This window comes from Lissotriton helveticus, chromosome 11, assembly GCF_964261635.1.
Source record: "Lissotriton helveticus chromosome 11, aLisHel1.1, whole genome shotgun sequence".
In the NCBI taxonomy this organism is placed as follows: Eukaryota; Metazoa; Chordata; class Amphibia; order Caudata; family Salamandridae; genus Lissotriton; species Lissotriton helveticus.
The window spans coordinates 1,026,355,576-1,026,371,223 of record NC_136072.1 but is presented as its reverse complement, the minus strand read 5'-3'; the positions used below and the strand labels follow the sequence as shown (position 1 = coordinate 1,026,371,223).

Below are 15,648 nucleotides of genomic sequence, written 5' to 3'. Positions count from 1 at the left end.
GCCTCGACCCATGATGAGACGGGGGGTTTGCCGACCCATGTGGCACCGCCAGGGCAAGCAGCTGCTGGCACCGTAGCGGCGTCACCTCTGCCTCAGACAAGATCGCTGCCTGTCAATAGGGTCAAAAGGGGCTCAGTGATACGACCCGCGCCCTGGCGACCTCCTGCGACACCACAGGGACTCCTGCAGGAGTTTGCGGTGAAGCAGGAGCGCCGTGGTCCAAAGGAGGGACCCCCGAAGGGCCGCACCTAAACGGCACCACATCCTCCAAGACTGTAACCGTGCCAGACGCCGCCGGGCCGGAGCCACGGCAACGCCGCGGAGGGCCCCACACACCGCAAGGGATCCGCCGACGTCCCGGGAGGGGAAGGAGGAGGAGAAGCCAGCGAGGCATGCAAAACCGCTGCATATGTCTCCATCTGAGCTCTCAATGCCTCCTCACTGGGAAACGGTGGATAGGGGGACAATACATGGGGCTGCATCACCTGCGGAGAGCCCACGCCCCAACAGGCCGGAAACCAGCCCTTGGGGACAAACTACGATACATACTGACAGGTGAGCAACGCTCTTGCGGCTTAGGAGAGGGATGAGGACGACGGCTATGTAAACCTTCCACAGAAGCCGATCGAGGTGACGAAGCCGATCTGTACATGCGAGCCGAGAGAAGTTTCTTCCGGCGCTCCCACCGCGACTTTGGCTTCAACTGCTGGCACGCCTCGCAATCAGTGGAGTCGTGATGTTCCCCCAAGCCCCACATGCAAATGAGGTGAGTGTCCGTTGCCGACATCAGGCGTACACAAGAAGAGCACGTCTTAAAGCCCGAAGGCATCCGTACACTGTTCCCATAAACACACGCAATAGCGAAAGGGAAAGGCCTAAACAGGCCCAGAGCACGAACCGGATCCGCGTTGCACGCGGAAAAGGAAAAGAGTGACGTAGGTGCGGCGGGGTGGGACTTATGTGACCTCGCTGACGTCAGGTACGCGGACAACCCCTTGGCGGAGTCGCGTGATGCCGTCCCCCCGGCACGCAGGGATGCTGTGGCAAAAAAGAAAACAAGTTACTTACCTGTAACTTTAGTTCTCCAGTAATGGAAGCTTTCATAGATTCACATGCCTGAATCATTCCCCGTCGTCGAGACGGGAGTCTCCGGTATATAAAAAAGCAGTGCTTAGTAGTAAAGCAAACTGAAAAGAGGCTTAGGCCTATTTCCCTTTTGCAACCCATATCCTTTGTTATGTAAAAAAGGCCCAAACTTTTCCCTGAACCAATCAGAGCTCCTCACCCTCTAGAACCCTCCTGAGAGAACCTTCTGCCCCTCAGATTTTCGCGCTCTTGTGCATATAACACACTCCTTGTGCTAAATCCGAGGTGAGCCTCTCAGGGGAGGAGGGTGGGTACATGTGAATCTATGAAAGCTTCCAATACTGGAGAACTAAAGTTACAGGTAAGTAACTTGTTTTCTTACTCCAGTATTGGAACTTTCATAGATTCACATGCCTGAATCAGAATAGCGAGCAGTGAAAAACAAAGCACATCTCAGATAAATTTCATAATCATGCAATACAATTTGAAAATGAAGCATAACCTCATATGTATATACGCATAGAAAATGTGACTTTGCAAACAAGAGAAATTACGGATGGAGGGATGTAAAAAAGGCTCACCGTTACTGGATGATATTTTACAGTACCGCCTCTCCCACCGCCACATCCGATTCTGCGGCTGCCTCCAAGCAGTAGTGCCTGGTGAAGGTGTGCGTAGATGCCCAGGTCGCTGCTCTGCAGATATCCTGGATTGGCACTCGTCCAAACAGTGCAGTGGATGTGGCCACCGCCCTCGTGGAATGGGCACGAACTTGTGCATTCAAAGGCTTTCCAGCAGCTTGATGACAGTAGACAATCGCACTGGAAATCGATCTGGCAATTCCCCTCTTTGACAGCTGGAAACCTTTCCTGGGTGTGCTGAAAGCGACGAATAACTGAGAAGACTTGCGAAACGCCTTAGTTTCTTTCAAGTACAATTTCATACATCTCTGAACGTCCAGTGAATGCAATACTCGTTCCGCTGCTGTTGACGGATGAGGAAAGAAACTTTTCAACACCAAGGGTTCGTTCAAATGAAAATCAGTTGGCACCTTCGGAATGAACTTTGGGTTTGTCCTGAGAATCATTCAATCCTCCTGAAACTGTAAGAAAGGCTCCTGAATCGTGAGCGCTTGTAGTTCACCTACTCTTCTCGCTGAAGTCAATGCAATGAGAAGAGCCACCTTCCAGGACAAGAACTTCAGATCTGCCCTATGTATCGGTTCAAACGGTGGTTTCATCAATTGAGACAGTACAATATTCAGATTCCATAGTGGTGGTGGAGGCTTTACTGGAGGAAAGACCCTGAATATCCCCTTCATAAATTGCTTGATAATCCTTGATGACCATAAGGATGGGCCTGACGATGACCTCCTGTAGCGGGATAACGCAGCCAAATGCACCTTGATGGAAGCGTGTGCTAATCCTGACTTTGCCAATAGCAGAATGTAAGGTATAATTTCATGAGGTGCAGCAGTAAGAAGGTGAACGTTATGCCTCTTACACCACAGACAAAACCTCTTCCATTTCATCCTGTAGGTTTTGTTGGTACTCTCCGCTCTGGCCTTGGACAGGATCTATCTACATTCGTGTGAGATGTTCAGATGGCTAAACTCACAGTGTTCAGGAGAAAGGCTGCTAATCGCAAGGATTTCGGATCCGGATGGAGCACCTGCCCCTTGGACTTTGTCAGAAGCGATGGAATTGGACGCAACCGAATTGGACGGTCCTCAGACAGCAGCAGCAGCAGTTCCGTGAACCAGTGTTGTCTGGGCCACCACAGGGCTACCAGGATCAGTCTGCACGGCTCTTTCTTGATCTTCACCAGTACGCGGGGGAGAAGAGGAATAAGAGGAAAACCGTAGGCAAAGATGCCAGACCATGCCATGGAAAACGCATTCCCCCAAGATCCCTTCTGGGGAAGCCAGCTTGCGAAGTACTGGCATTTTCTGTTTTCCCTTGTAGCGAAGAGGTCCACTATCGGTGTTCCCCATCTATGAAAGACTCTGCCCAGGATCCCCTGGTCTAGCTCCCATTCGTGGCAGGACGATTTGAGCCTGCTGAGAGTATCCGCCTTGACGTTTTGATCCCCCGGGAGGTGTTCTGCTGCCAATGATATCCTTTGCTGAAGAGCCCATTCCCATATCTCCTGGGGTTCTTGAGACAGGGAGAGAGATCTCGTTCCCCCTTGCTTGTTCACATAATGCATCGCCGTAGTGTTGTCTGTTCTTACCAACACCGGCGAACCTCTTATCCTTGGTAGAAAAGCCAGCAATGCCAAGCGGATCGCTCTGAGCTCCAGCAGATTTATGTGTAATTGCTGCTCGTGCACCCTTGAAGGTCCTGAAGGAAAGCTCCCCATCCTTCTAAGGACGCATCCGTCGTTACCACTAGAGGAGCCGCTTTTGCCAGAAACGTCAGTCCTTGAGACACATTTCCTTTTTGTGTCCACCACTTTGCTGCCTGTACCATCACTGGTGTCACCCATAATGTATCTTCGAAGGATCGCTCCGCTTGACGCCATTAGAGATCGATCTGCTCTTGCCATGGTCTCATCCTTAGCCTGCAGCAAGGTACCAGGGGAATACAAGATGACATCGTGCCCAGCAAGGATTTGTACCTGCGGACTGAAAGAGACTTTCTTTTTACAAAGTCTTGGAAGAGGGACACAATCCTCAATTGCCTTTCTTCGGAGGGAAACGATTTGTTGCATTCCGTGTCCAATATTGCCCCCAGAAATGTGATCACTTTTGCTGGGTGGAGGTTTGACTTTCCCTCGTGGAGAGTCAATCCTAGATTGGCGAATAAGTCTATGCAGGCCTGTGTTGACGCTCTGGCCTGTACCTTTGATGGTTCTTTGACTAACCAGTCGTCGAGGTAAGGAAATATTTGATGTTTTTGCTTCCTAACCATAGCTGCCACTGGAGCCAGGCATTTCGTGAAAACTCTCGGCACTGACTTCAAGCCGAATGGCAGTACCCTGAATTGGTAATTTCTTCCGGCTACTAAGAACCGAAGGTACTGTCTGTGAGCAGGATGGATCGGGACGTGGAAATACACGTCTTGTAGGTCCAATGTGGTCATATGATCTCCTGGGTTTAATAATGGAAGGATGTCTTGCAGCGACACCATCCTGAAAGATTGTTTCTTGAGATAGGTGTTTAAGGATCTGAGACCCAGAATGGGGCGCCACTGGAGCTTGTTTTTCTTGACAAGAAAAAAACGGAAGTAAAACCCCTTGTTTTCCTGGGCTTTCGGTACCGGTTCTATTGCTCCCTTTCGGAGCATTGTCCGAATCTCCTGCCGGAGTTGATGCAGATGGTTGGCTCTCTGGTGCATCGGTGGCGTACAAGGGGGCGTTTGAAGAAATTCTAGGGTTTGACCAAATTGAATTATTTTGAGGACCCATTGATCCGTTGTTATTTTCTGCCAATTGTGAAGATAGTGAGCAATCTTTCCACCCAGGGGAGCATCTGACAGAGCCGGAAGATGGAGGTTGTCATTGTCGACGGGTGTTGTCCTTTCCTCGGCCACCCCGTCCGCTTGGAGTTGATTTTGTATATCCTCCTGATTGACGCTGGCTGTACTGTTGACGGTAAGGCTGCGATGAGGACGGATAAGAAGAATATCTCCCCTGTTGGTATCCTCCTCTATACGAGGACTGCCCTCTACCCCTGGAGCCACGAAAAGGGTTTTTTCTGTATTGCAGTGTCCCCAGAGCCTTTGCCTTATCCGTATCCTTCTTGATACTCTGCAGAGTATCATCAACATGCTTCCCAAATAACTCTTCTCCATTGAAAGGGAGGTCTAAAATCTTGTTTTGCACCTCCGGCCTAAACGCTGTTGCTCGCAGCCATCCTTGCCTGCGCAGGACCGCCGCTCCTCCCAAGGATCTAAATGCCATGGTCGCTATACCCATAGCGCAGTCTATGACTTCGGCTGAAGTCTTCTCTCCTTCCATGAGAATCTTCTTCGCCTCCTGCTTCTCTGGTTCCGGCACCTGGTTAATGTATGCAGACAGGTCACACCACATCTGCCTGTCGTACCTTCCCAAGATAGCGAGGGCATTAGCTGCTCTCACTAGCAGAGCCGACATTAAGGGAAACCTTTTTCCCGCATTATCCAACCTTCTGCCCTCTTTGTCCGGAGGAGTTGCAATCGGAGCAGATGGGTTCCTGGATTTCTGTTATGCCGCCTGAGTAATAACAGAATCCGGTTTGGGATGACCCAAAAGGCAAGCTGGAGCATCCATAGGTGCCTTATACCTTTTATCTAGTCTGGCCAGAACCAACGTTACCGTAGCTGGTGTCTCCATGAGCTTTAATTCTACCTTCCAAATATGAGACACTATAGGCAGGGATCGCACAGATCTCCGATACGAGTCCTTGAAGTCGTATAAAAAACATTCCGTCTTCTCTTCTGTCATGGTCAGTGCAAATCTCTTAGTGGCTCTTTCCATCAAATTATGAAATCCACCAATGTCCTCCGGTGGAGAATCTACTGGTCTCGGCATAGGAGTTGAAGGTGAGGGGGTGATATAGTCATGCCATTAAGCACTTGTGTCCGCAATTTCCCCATCCTCATGATCGTCATCTGAGGTATCGTGATGTGACGTCGGCAGTGGAGACCTAGCAGTAGGCTCCGGCAAAATCTCTCCTACGAACCGGTACCCTGGCACCGACCGTGGACGTGGAATAACCTCTGGGGCCTGTTGAGCGACTGGAGTCGCTGGGTATCTCTTCCTATAATCCTCTAACATGTCCTGGAGGTCCCTCAACAATGAGGATGGCACACTTGTCATCTCCTCGCGTTGCTGTTGGCGATATTGGTGCTGTTCCTGGGGTTGTTCCTGATAACCCCCATATTCTTCCTCAGAATCCTCCTCCTGGTACTTGACCTGCAATTGCGAAGGGCTACTTGCAATTCCATACTCCTCATCTTCCTCTTCCTTATCTTCCTCTTCCAGCAGGTGAGATGGCAGCAATGGAGAGACCTTGCTCGGAGATGTAACCTCTGGCGTTATAGGTTTTTTCCAAGGCATCAACCTTTTTTCTGGTGTAATCACCGTCGACACTGCCGTCGTCGACACTGTCCTCGTCGACGATATCGCCGTCGACGGGGAAATCGTCAACGCCGTTTTCTCACCAGCTTTAACACCATCTTTCTTCGTCGACGACGGAGGGGTTTTTGTCGTCGTCGATGATCCTTTTTTCGTCGACAGTCCCGTCGACGGTGCTGAAACATTACATTTCTCCTCAGAAGGCGTAGACGAAGACCGTTTGAAGGTAATCTTGATTTTCTGAGGTGATTGTGGTGGATCTGAAGCGGATTTCACTAATTTCACCTCACCAGCAGCACCCTTCTTCCCCTTAGTCTGTAACTGAAGGGGATTTTGAGGGACTGCGCCCTGAAGACCCTGGAGTGGTCTTTTTTGGGGCCTTCTCAGGTCTTTCTCCTGAGGAATGTGTCTGAGGAGATCTACTTCTCTTCTGAGATCTCTTAGACGCCACAGATTCCTCTTCACTCTCACTTGAGAGGATCTCCTTTCTGGCTTTAACCTTCTGAAGCCAGATCAGCAGCCTTCCCTCATGATCTCTCAAGGTTTTATTAGAAAAGGTACGACATACCTTACAATCTGCTGCCTTATGGTCTGGATGGAGGCAGTAGATGCAGTCCTTGTGAGGGTCATTGTATAAAGCCTCTTTTTAGAGCAAGTGGAACAAGCCCTAAATAATCCTTTCTTCTCCTTCTCAGACATGGTAGATGAAAAACCTCAAATCTAAGTAAAAGTAAAGATTTTGAGCAGAGCTCAAAGGAGACTCCCTAGCACAACGTGCGGTAGAAAAATCTGAGGGGCAGAAGGTTCTCTCAGGAGGGTTCTAGAGGGTGAGGAGCTCTGATTGGTTCAGGGAAAAGTTTGGGCCTTTTTTACATAACAAAGGCTATGGGTTGCAAAAGGGAAATGGGCCTAGGCCTCTTTTCAGTTTGCTTTACTACTAAGCACTGCTTTTTTATATACCGGAGACTCCCGTCTCGACGACTGGGAATGATTCAGGCATGTGAATCTATGAAATTTCAATACTGGAGTAAAAAATAATTCCGGATCCAGTCTCGCGCCTGGGGATAATTCTACGTTAAGGAATCTGCGGCCAGTAGTCTCTATCGGATATCTCCGGTTAGTAGATATTGTTAGTGCGTGTTTATAATACATATTTTTATAACTACACTGTGTGTTTTTTTTTCACCTAACCTATACCATAAAATTAAGTACTGGTATAACAAACTTCTTTACACTCCTTCTGGACTAAGCCTGAAGGCTGCACTCCACAGGTACCACTTAGCCCCTTCGCTGTGCGCTTTGGCCTATGGCCGTGGCGACCCTGCCCACTCTTCAGAACTCCCGCCCGGCGGCGAAATTTGCAGCGCGGTAAAGGAGCTAGAGAGCTATCTTAAGTTGTCTAAGACGACTAAAATCACCATAAGAGTTGTCTGGATTAGCCCAGAGTGCTACACTTACGTAAGTGAGCACCACATACTAAGCCAGCCTCCTAAACATATATAATACATTGGTGTGCTTTATACCTCCTTACCTTGGTCATGTCTCGGTCCATCTTCACCACTTTCTCCATATTGGCACCAGTACCCAAGCGGAAAGGTCGTCCTTCTGTGCTACTGAAAATATGAAGGAAAATGGAATTAAAACTGTTATCGTAGCTATTAATTTCAGCAGCTCTCTTTAGAGAACACACACAATTGAAATAAAATACAGCTGTGTTTCACTGACTCCAACATTTACATAAGGGAAGCAGAGGTCAGATGGTTAATAACAAGTTTTGGGCATATAGGAATAGAAATGCCCCCTTCTTTTCCCAGACAATCTCAACTGTAGTCTTTTCTATCCTACCAAACACTACTTTCTTTGCTTGGTTACCCTCTCCTTTTAGATCACATTAACCTCGCTATCTCACTTCCTTGGTGGAAGCTTTTTATTTATTTTGAAGAAAGGTAGTAATGCTTTTTCCCTTCTAATCATACAATGGGTTTGTTTAGAAGACTTAAAGGAAAATTTAAGATGTTCAAAGGCCCTGCTGATATTCCTCAGATCCACCAATCTAAATCTCCACCAACCTTAAAATTACCTGCAACCAACCGTTTTTCTCTTCTCTACTAAATTCCATTTACTTTCAAAGCCACACAAATCTATGCTATTTCACATTCAAAATGAAGCACTATTTCCATTAAATACCGGATACTCAAAGTTTCCCATTGCCTCAAAATGTTCCATAAATTTGCCATTCGTTTCTTTGCCCCAAGCAATTTACAGGCCTAACAGTAATTCTAATATGGCAGTGATTTACATCATTTGACTTCATTGTAACTCCACTATCATCATTCCTGGAATTGGGGGACCCCCCTAGTGAGTCAATATTGGAATCCTGGGACACCAGTCTAAGCAAGTTAAATGATTTGAACAGCAAAACAACACACTAAATTACGGAAACGAGGATTCAAGCAAATACACTAATGACAAATACTTTAAAAAAACATTTTTTTATATTTCAATGGGAAGGTTGAAGCTATTTTAATTTCAGTTGAGGCCACACATCTTCCATACTATATTCTGCTTGATGCATTTGCGCTACTAACATGAATCAATCTGAGGATACCAACTGGTTAGCCTCCAATTTCAAATTCCTTACATTTACAGAATGTTTTAAAATTTTATATTTTTCGTTTTGCTTCTTTATTTATATACACTCTATTAATCTGTTGAAATTATAACATTTTCTAACCAGTCTCGTATTCCTAGTCAGTTTTGTGAACCCTCAGTGGTCCCAGAGCCACAGGTTAAGAACTTATGTAATGTGGAATTCCTTTGGTAGGACTAGACCATCTGAGAATAACATTTGATCTGTACCTTTTTATAAGGAAAAATGTAGTATTTAAAGTACGTTAATATCAGTAAGGTTCATTGAATTCTGCGAGAAATTGGAGAAAACAGTATAAAATGAAGTAATAGTTGGCGCAGATGTAGCCTGGCTCCTCTGCCGGTGAACTACAAGGCTGTGTCAAAGCCATATATACATGGAGGAAAGAAGAGCCATGCACTAGTTCTAATTCAAAGAATGACTGCCAGCTTCAGGCATTAGAAGGTGATAGTTCTAACAAGAAGGGCCTATGGAACACCATCGACTGTGCCTGATGACACAGACAAAGCGTGGCAAGGAAGTGATCCAGGGTGAAAAGTGGTGGGAGGTCCAGGTAGGGGACAGATAGGACCACTCAAGCAAAGGTGACCTATTTTTTCCATAGCCGCTACCAGATGGCCCAGAGAGCAAAAGCACATCTTAGCATAGGCCTTGAGCGGTAGTGAGCAATGATTGTTGGATCTCATTGTGAAGGGTGGGGCATTTACCACCGAAGGTAAAGAACAAAAGTAATGTGGACAAAAGAGTTTTCCACTCTGCGAAGGGTGACACCACACCAGCAGGTGAAGTTGGGGGATTTTCATCAGCATGTATCGAGAGCCAGGTGCATGTCAAGATACATCAAAGATATTTTAATAGATACTCTATTAGTGCCTCGGTTTAACTGGAATGTGAGGCGGATATGCTTGACATTATGGGTATGGTTTCTCATCTGAGAATCCTGTGTCTTCTCCAGCTGTCTGAGAAAGAAGATATTAGATAAGTCATTGTAGAGGTACTGGAAACAGGAGTGATGGACTTTTTTGCTGTCACAGGGTTAGAAGTCGATAATGTATTATACTACCAATGAGAGGTCCTAAAAGAAGACACATTTGGCTAAAACTGTACTGGTGTAGTTGCGAGGCCCTACAACAGCCAGAGGTGTTCATCAAGCACCTTACATACTTGGAGGGTTGACATAAAAAAAGGTTTGTTTGGTCCCAGAGCTGAACAATGCATAACAAAAGGAGAGATTTCCAAGCCATTACGAAGGAACAATTAAAAGTGGGACATGAGATCTCGTTTTGGTTCTCAGACAAACTCAAATTTCTGTGTGAGGAGGAGCTGAGCTCCATCTTCATGGACCAGCAGGCAGCAAGGGAGCTGAATATCAATCTCTGAAAGTTTAACAAGCAATAAGAGGTATTAGAAGATTCAACCAGATTCACTGGGGATGAATTATTTGGTGCTTCTGACTGTAGACGGTATACCTTTCAAGGAGTTGTTTCGTCTTTCTCCCTAAATTACACTGATTTATCTTTCCCTTTTGCATTTTGTTTTATAGAGGTATAATGTTGAGCACACCTAAATGAATTGTTGAAAGGATATTATTAGTGTTTGCACACTGAAATTTGCTTTCTCACGAGGGGTACATTTTCAGAGACTTGGTCATCTTCATCATTTTAACTGCTTACATTTTACATTGTAATAGAAAATATTATAGTGTTAAAAGAGTTTTAGCTCTTATTAACATTTTTGCTGACTATGAAACGGTACATTTTATTCTGTTTTGTGCCTTTAATATTGTTGTTATTCAAATTCTGTGATAGCTAAAGCATGACTATAAAGATTGAATGATTTGTTAAAACCGGAGGCGATCATCCTCACTTCTGGCCACACCCATACATGCTCCAATGTTCTGATACATTGTATATTCTCTCATAATCCATTCTCAAATAATAACTGGCAGTCCTCTTTTTAGAAGAGACGAGGATACAATGAGAATGGGCAGTGTAATACAGTCCCTGACATGCATAGTGAGCAACTTGCAATGAAGTCCAGGATTTACATTCCAACACACTCCACTTGACACATTGCACAAGTTACTACTTGTGTAACGATATATCTGTAAGAGACATTAGTTAGTATTAGATTCCTTACCTTAGAATATCCCCAGGCGTCAGACTGGATCCGGAAATTTTTGCGTAGCAGTACCCTTGCGCATCGGTAGGCGTCGTCTGCGGCTCCGCGTCCGTCGTCGGCGCCGTGATGACGTCGTCGGAGTACTTAGACGCCGCCTCCACGTGCTGACGTCAGTTCTTAGACACAGCTTTTCCGCGCCAGAAACGCAGAGCCATGTTAAAAACCAACACTGGTGCCATTGAAACTAGGGCCCTGAAAGGGGACAACCCTAACCCTAGATATTGGTTCGCAGAACGGGGAGGATGGGTGGGTCGGTAAGGAATCTAATACTAACTAATGTCTCTTACAGATATATCGTTACACAAGTAGTAACTTGTGCATCTGAAAGAGACACTTTAGTATTAGATTCCTTACCTTAGAATAGATACCCCAGCAATACCAACCCCGGTGGTGGGTCTGCGAACCAATAATCACACCAGAAAGTCCTGGAGGACGGAACGGCCAAAGAAGCCATCCCTCCGGACTTGGCTGTCCAGACAGTAGTGTCTTGCAAACGTGTGCAGCGATGCCCACGTAGCTGCCTGACAGATGTCTTGTAAGGGCACACCCCTGCCCAGGACAGTGGTAGTCGCCGTCGCTCGGGTAGAATGAGCCCGCAGTCCAACCGGGGGCTCCTTCCTAGCCAAGGAGTAGCATGCCTGGATACACAGGATGATCCACCGGGAGATGGTCCTCTTGTGCACCGCTTTCCCCTTCTTAGCGCCACGTAACCAACAAAGAGTTGGTCATCCACCCGGAACTGGCGTGTGCGATCCAAGTAGAATGAGAGCGCACGTTTTGGGTCCAGACGGTGGAGCCGCTCTTCCTCTTTAGAGGGATGCGGTGGCGGGAAGAAGGTTGGCAAGGTGATAGACTGCCCGATGTGAAAGGCCGTGACAACCTTGGGCAGGAAAGAAGGTTTGGTACGAAGCACCACTTTGTCCGGATGGACAGAAAGGAAAGGTGGAGTACAAGAAAGAGCCTGGAGCTCACTCACTCTCCTGGCAGAGGTGATGGCAACCAGGAAAGCAGTCTTCAAGGTCAGAAGGCGAAGAGGACAGTTGTGAAGTGGCTCAAAGGGAGCGCACATCAGGAATGTTAAAACCAGGTTCAAGTCCCACTGAGGCATCACAAACGGAACAGGAGGAAACGTGCGAGTGATGCCCTTAAGAAATCTGTTTACAATAGGGGACTTGAACAAAGAAGGCTGATCAGGTAGCCTGAAAAAGGCTGAAAGGGCAGAAAGGTAGCCCTTGATAGTGCCCAGAGCAGAGCCCTGCTGGGCAAAGGAAAGAAGGAAGAGAAGAACCTCCGAAAGAGGGGCAGAAAGAGGATCCACAGCCTTTGCTGTGCACCATGCCACAAATCTGTTCCACCTGCAGGCGTATACCGACTTTGTGGAGGGACGCCTGGCTGCCAGATGACATTACAGACTTCAGGAGGCAAGTCAAATGGCCTCAACTGTCGCCGCTCAATCTCCAAGCATGGAGGTGGAGACTGGACAGGTTCGGGTGGAGGACCGTCCCCTGCTGCTGCGACAGAAGGTCCTCCTGAAGAGGCAGACGAACCGGGGGATCGACTGACAGACTGAGTAGCTCTGGATACCAGTACCTTTGAGCCCAGTCCGGAGCCACAAGGATGACTTGGGCCCGGTCGCGCTTGATCTTCTTCAGCACTCTGGGCAGAAGTGGTATAGGCGGAAAGGCGTACAACAGACCGCAACTCCACTCGCGATGAAAAGCGTCGCCGAGCGAGTGCCGCCTTGGAAATTCCAACGCGCAGAACTGATGACATTGCGCGTTCTCTTCGGTGGCGAATAGATCTAACCAAGGCTCTCCCCATCGCTTAAAGAGGCCTTGCGCCACGTCCGAGCTCAGACGCCATTCGTGATCCATCATGCACCGACGGCTGAGCTCGTCCGCCCTGGCGTTCAGAGAACCTGCCAGGTGTTGAGCCACCAGGGTCACGCCCTGGCGTTCCAGCCATTGCCAAAGGCGAAGAGCCTCTTGACAAAGGATCCACGACCCCACCCCGCCTTGTTTGTTGCAGCACCACATGGCGGTGGTGTTGTCCGTGAACACCTGCACTACACTCCCCCGGACAGAGGGGAGGAATGCCTTCAGTGCCAGACGAATCGCCCTGAGCTCCAACAGGTTGATATGGAGCCGGGTCTCCGCCGGAGACCAGAGGCCTCTGATCTCCGCCTCTCCCAAGTGGCCTCCCCAGCCCTGGAGGGACGCGTCCGTCACAACTACGTGCTCCGGTTGGGGAAGGGAGAGGGATCTGCCGCTGACCCAATCGCGGTCCGTAAGCCACCACTGCAGCTGTCTCGCAGTGCCCTCCGAGATCAGGACGTGGTCGGACAGGTTGCCCTGATGCTGGGCCCACTGAAACTTCAGGTCCCACTGCAGAGCCCGCATCCGCCACCTGGCATGATGCACCAGTAGGATGCAGGAGGCCATCAGCCCCAGAAGCCGCAGCGTCAACCTGACCGAAACCCGGGATAACGGCTGAAAGATGGGAATCAGAGCCTGAATATCCCGGACCCGCTGTTCGGGTGGATAAACCCGAAACCGCGCCGAGTCCAGAACCGCTCCGATGAAGAGGAGCTTCTGAGAGGGACACAGGTGTGACTTCGGCACATTGATGGAGAACCCCAGCTGGTGCAGGAGGTCTGCCGTCGTCTGGAGGTGGCTGACGACTGTCTGGGGCGAGCCCGCCTTCAACAACCAGTCGTCGAGGTAGGGGAAGACTGAAACCCCTAACCTGCGCAGATGAGCTGCGACCACCGCCATCACCTTCGTGAACACCCGTGGGGCGCTGGTAAGGCCGAAGGGGAGCACGGTAAACTAAAAGTGCTCGTGGCCCACCATGAACCGCAGGTAGCGCCGGTGGGCAGGCAGGACGGGGATATGAAAGTAAGCGTCCTGCAAGTCCAACACTACCATCCAGTCTCCTGGGTCCAGGGCAGCCAGGACCTGAGCCAATGTCAGCATCTTGAACTTCTTCCGGAGGAAGCCGTTGACGTCCCGTAGGTCCAAGATAGGGCGTAGGCCCCCTTTGCCCTTCTTGGGTACCAGAAAGTAGTGGGAGTAGCAACCACACCCTACTTCTGGCCCAGGAACGCGCTCGATGGCCCCCTTGGCCAAGAGGGCCGTAACTTCCTCCTGCAGAAGTCGCAAGTGATCCCCCGATACACGGTGGTTCTGCGGTGGCATGGCTGGAGGAGTCGCCTCGAAGGGGAGGGAGTAGCCCCTTCGGACGATTTGCAGCACCCACCTGTCCGACGTGACAGTGCGCCAGTGGAGGTGGTGATGGCGAACCCTGCCTCCCACTGGCGTCACATGGGCCTGAAAGCACGGACTAGGAGGGTTTTGAGGCGGATGCTGCGGGGGAAGGTGTGGACTGACCTCGCCGCTGCCCCCGACCACCTGGACGGCGGTTCCCACGGCCGCCACCGCGTTGGGTATGGCCCTGCGGTGCGTGGCTGGCGGCACGTGTGGGCGCACCCCTTCCGTGGCCACGAAAGGAGTGATAGGCAGCCGATTGCTGGCGCTGGCCCGAGAGGCCTAAGGACTTGGCCGTAGCCCTGGAGTCCTTAAAACGCTCAAGCGCATGGTCTGCCTTGTCGCCAAAGAGGCGACGGCCATCGAACGGCATGTCCATAAGCGTGTTCTGGACATCTGCCGAGAAGTTGGCGGACCTCAGCCAGGCGTGGCCTCTGACCGCCACCGTCGTTGCCATCGCTCTACCCAGCGAGTCAGTGGTATCCAGCCCAGACCGGATGGAATACTTGGCTGCATCCCGGCCCTCCACAAGGGCTTGGCCGAGTTTAGCCCGTACATCCAACGGACACTCTTGCAGCACTTCCGCGACCTTATCCCACACAGAGTGGGTGTAACGTCCCAAGAGGCAGGCGGTGTTAGAAGACCGCAGGCCGAGGCTAAGTGATGAGATCTTCTTCCCATACTGGTCATACCTCTTGGATTCCCGGTCCGGGGGGGCGGACGGGAATGCGGTCTGGGAATTGGAGGCCTGGATGACCAGGCTCTCGGGGGTAGGGTGGGAGGACAGGAAACATGGGTCGCCCGGGGCTGGGCGGTGGCGTCTGGCCACGTTCCTATCTACGGGCGAACCCGTAGCGGGCTTGGACCAAGTGCCCAGCAGAACGTCGGTCAAGGCCTCATTAAAGGACAGCAGAGGCTCGGCCGAGCTTGACTGCGGTTTAAGGACCTCAGTGAGGAGGTTAGTCCTCACGGCCGCGACGGGGAGCTCAAGGCCCAAGGCCTTGGCAGCCCTCATCAGCACCACACTATAAGTTGCCCCCTCCTCCGATGCCACGGAAGGAGGGGAGACAAAACCAGTGTCTGGAGAGGTGTCCAGGCCACTGGCCTCCCCAAGGTCTCCTGCCCAGTCCTCATGAGACTGACACTCTCTGGTCAGAGGGTCCTCAGACCCCTCCCAGTCTTCTTCATCACCCATCTCCTGAAATTCAGAGTTCTCATCTAATGGGGCCTGTTCGTAGAGATGGAACTCTCCAACCGGCGTCTGGAGCGGCGCCCATCTGGGCCGTCCCGACGCCGGAACAGGAACGAAGGTGGAACCGGGGACGGCGCCGCCTGAGGCCGGCGCCGGAGGTGACACCTGAGGGTCCGACACCGGGGAGGCCGTCAGATCCACCGGCAACGAACCAG

General features: G+C 50.0%; 1 protein-coding gene across 4 annotated transcripts in view; it reads right to left on the bottom strand.

Annotated features, from left to right (window-relative positions):
- The window catches only part of HECTD4 (HECT domain E3 ubiquitin protein ligase 4), a 2,216,728-nt gene that overhangs the window by 1,326,271 nt on the left and 874,809 nt on the right, over window positions 1–15,648 (bottom strand). For 3 of the 4 annotated variants that reach the window (XM_078667422.1, XM_078667425.1, XM_078667424.1), the window contains exon 38: window positions 7,676–7,757. In XM_078667422.1, the coding sequence (XP_078523548.1) occupies window positions 7,676–7,757 (82 nt within the window). The remainder of the gene's footprint in view (window positions 1–7,675; window positions 7,758–15,648) is intronic. The other variant, XM_078667423.1, reaches the window with a different exon arrangement.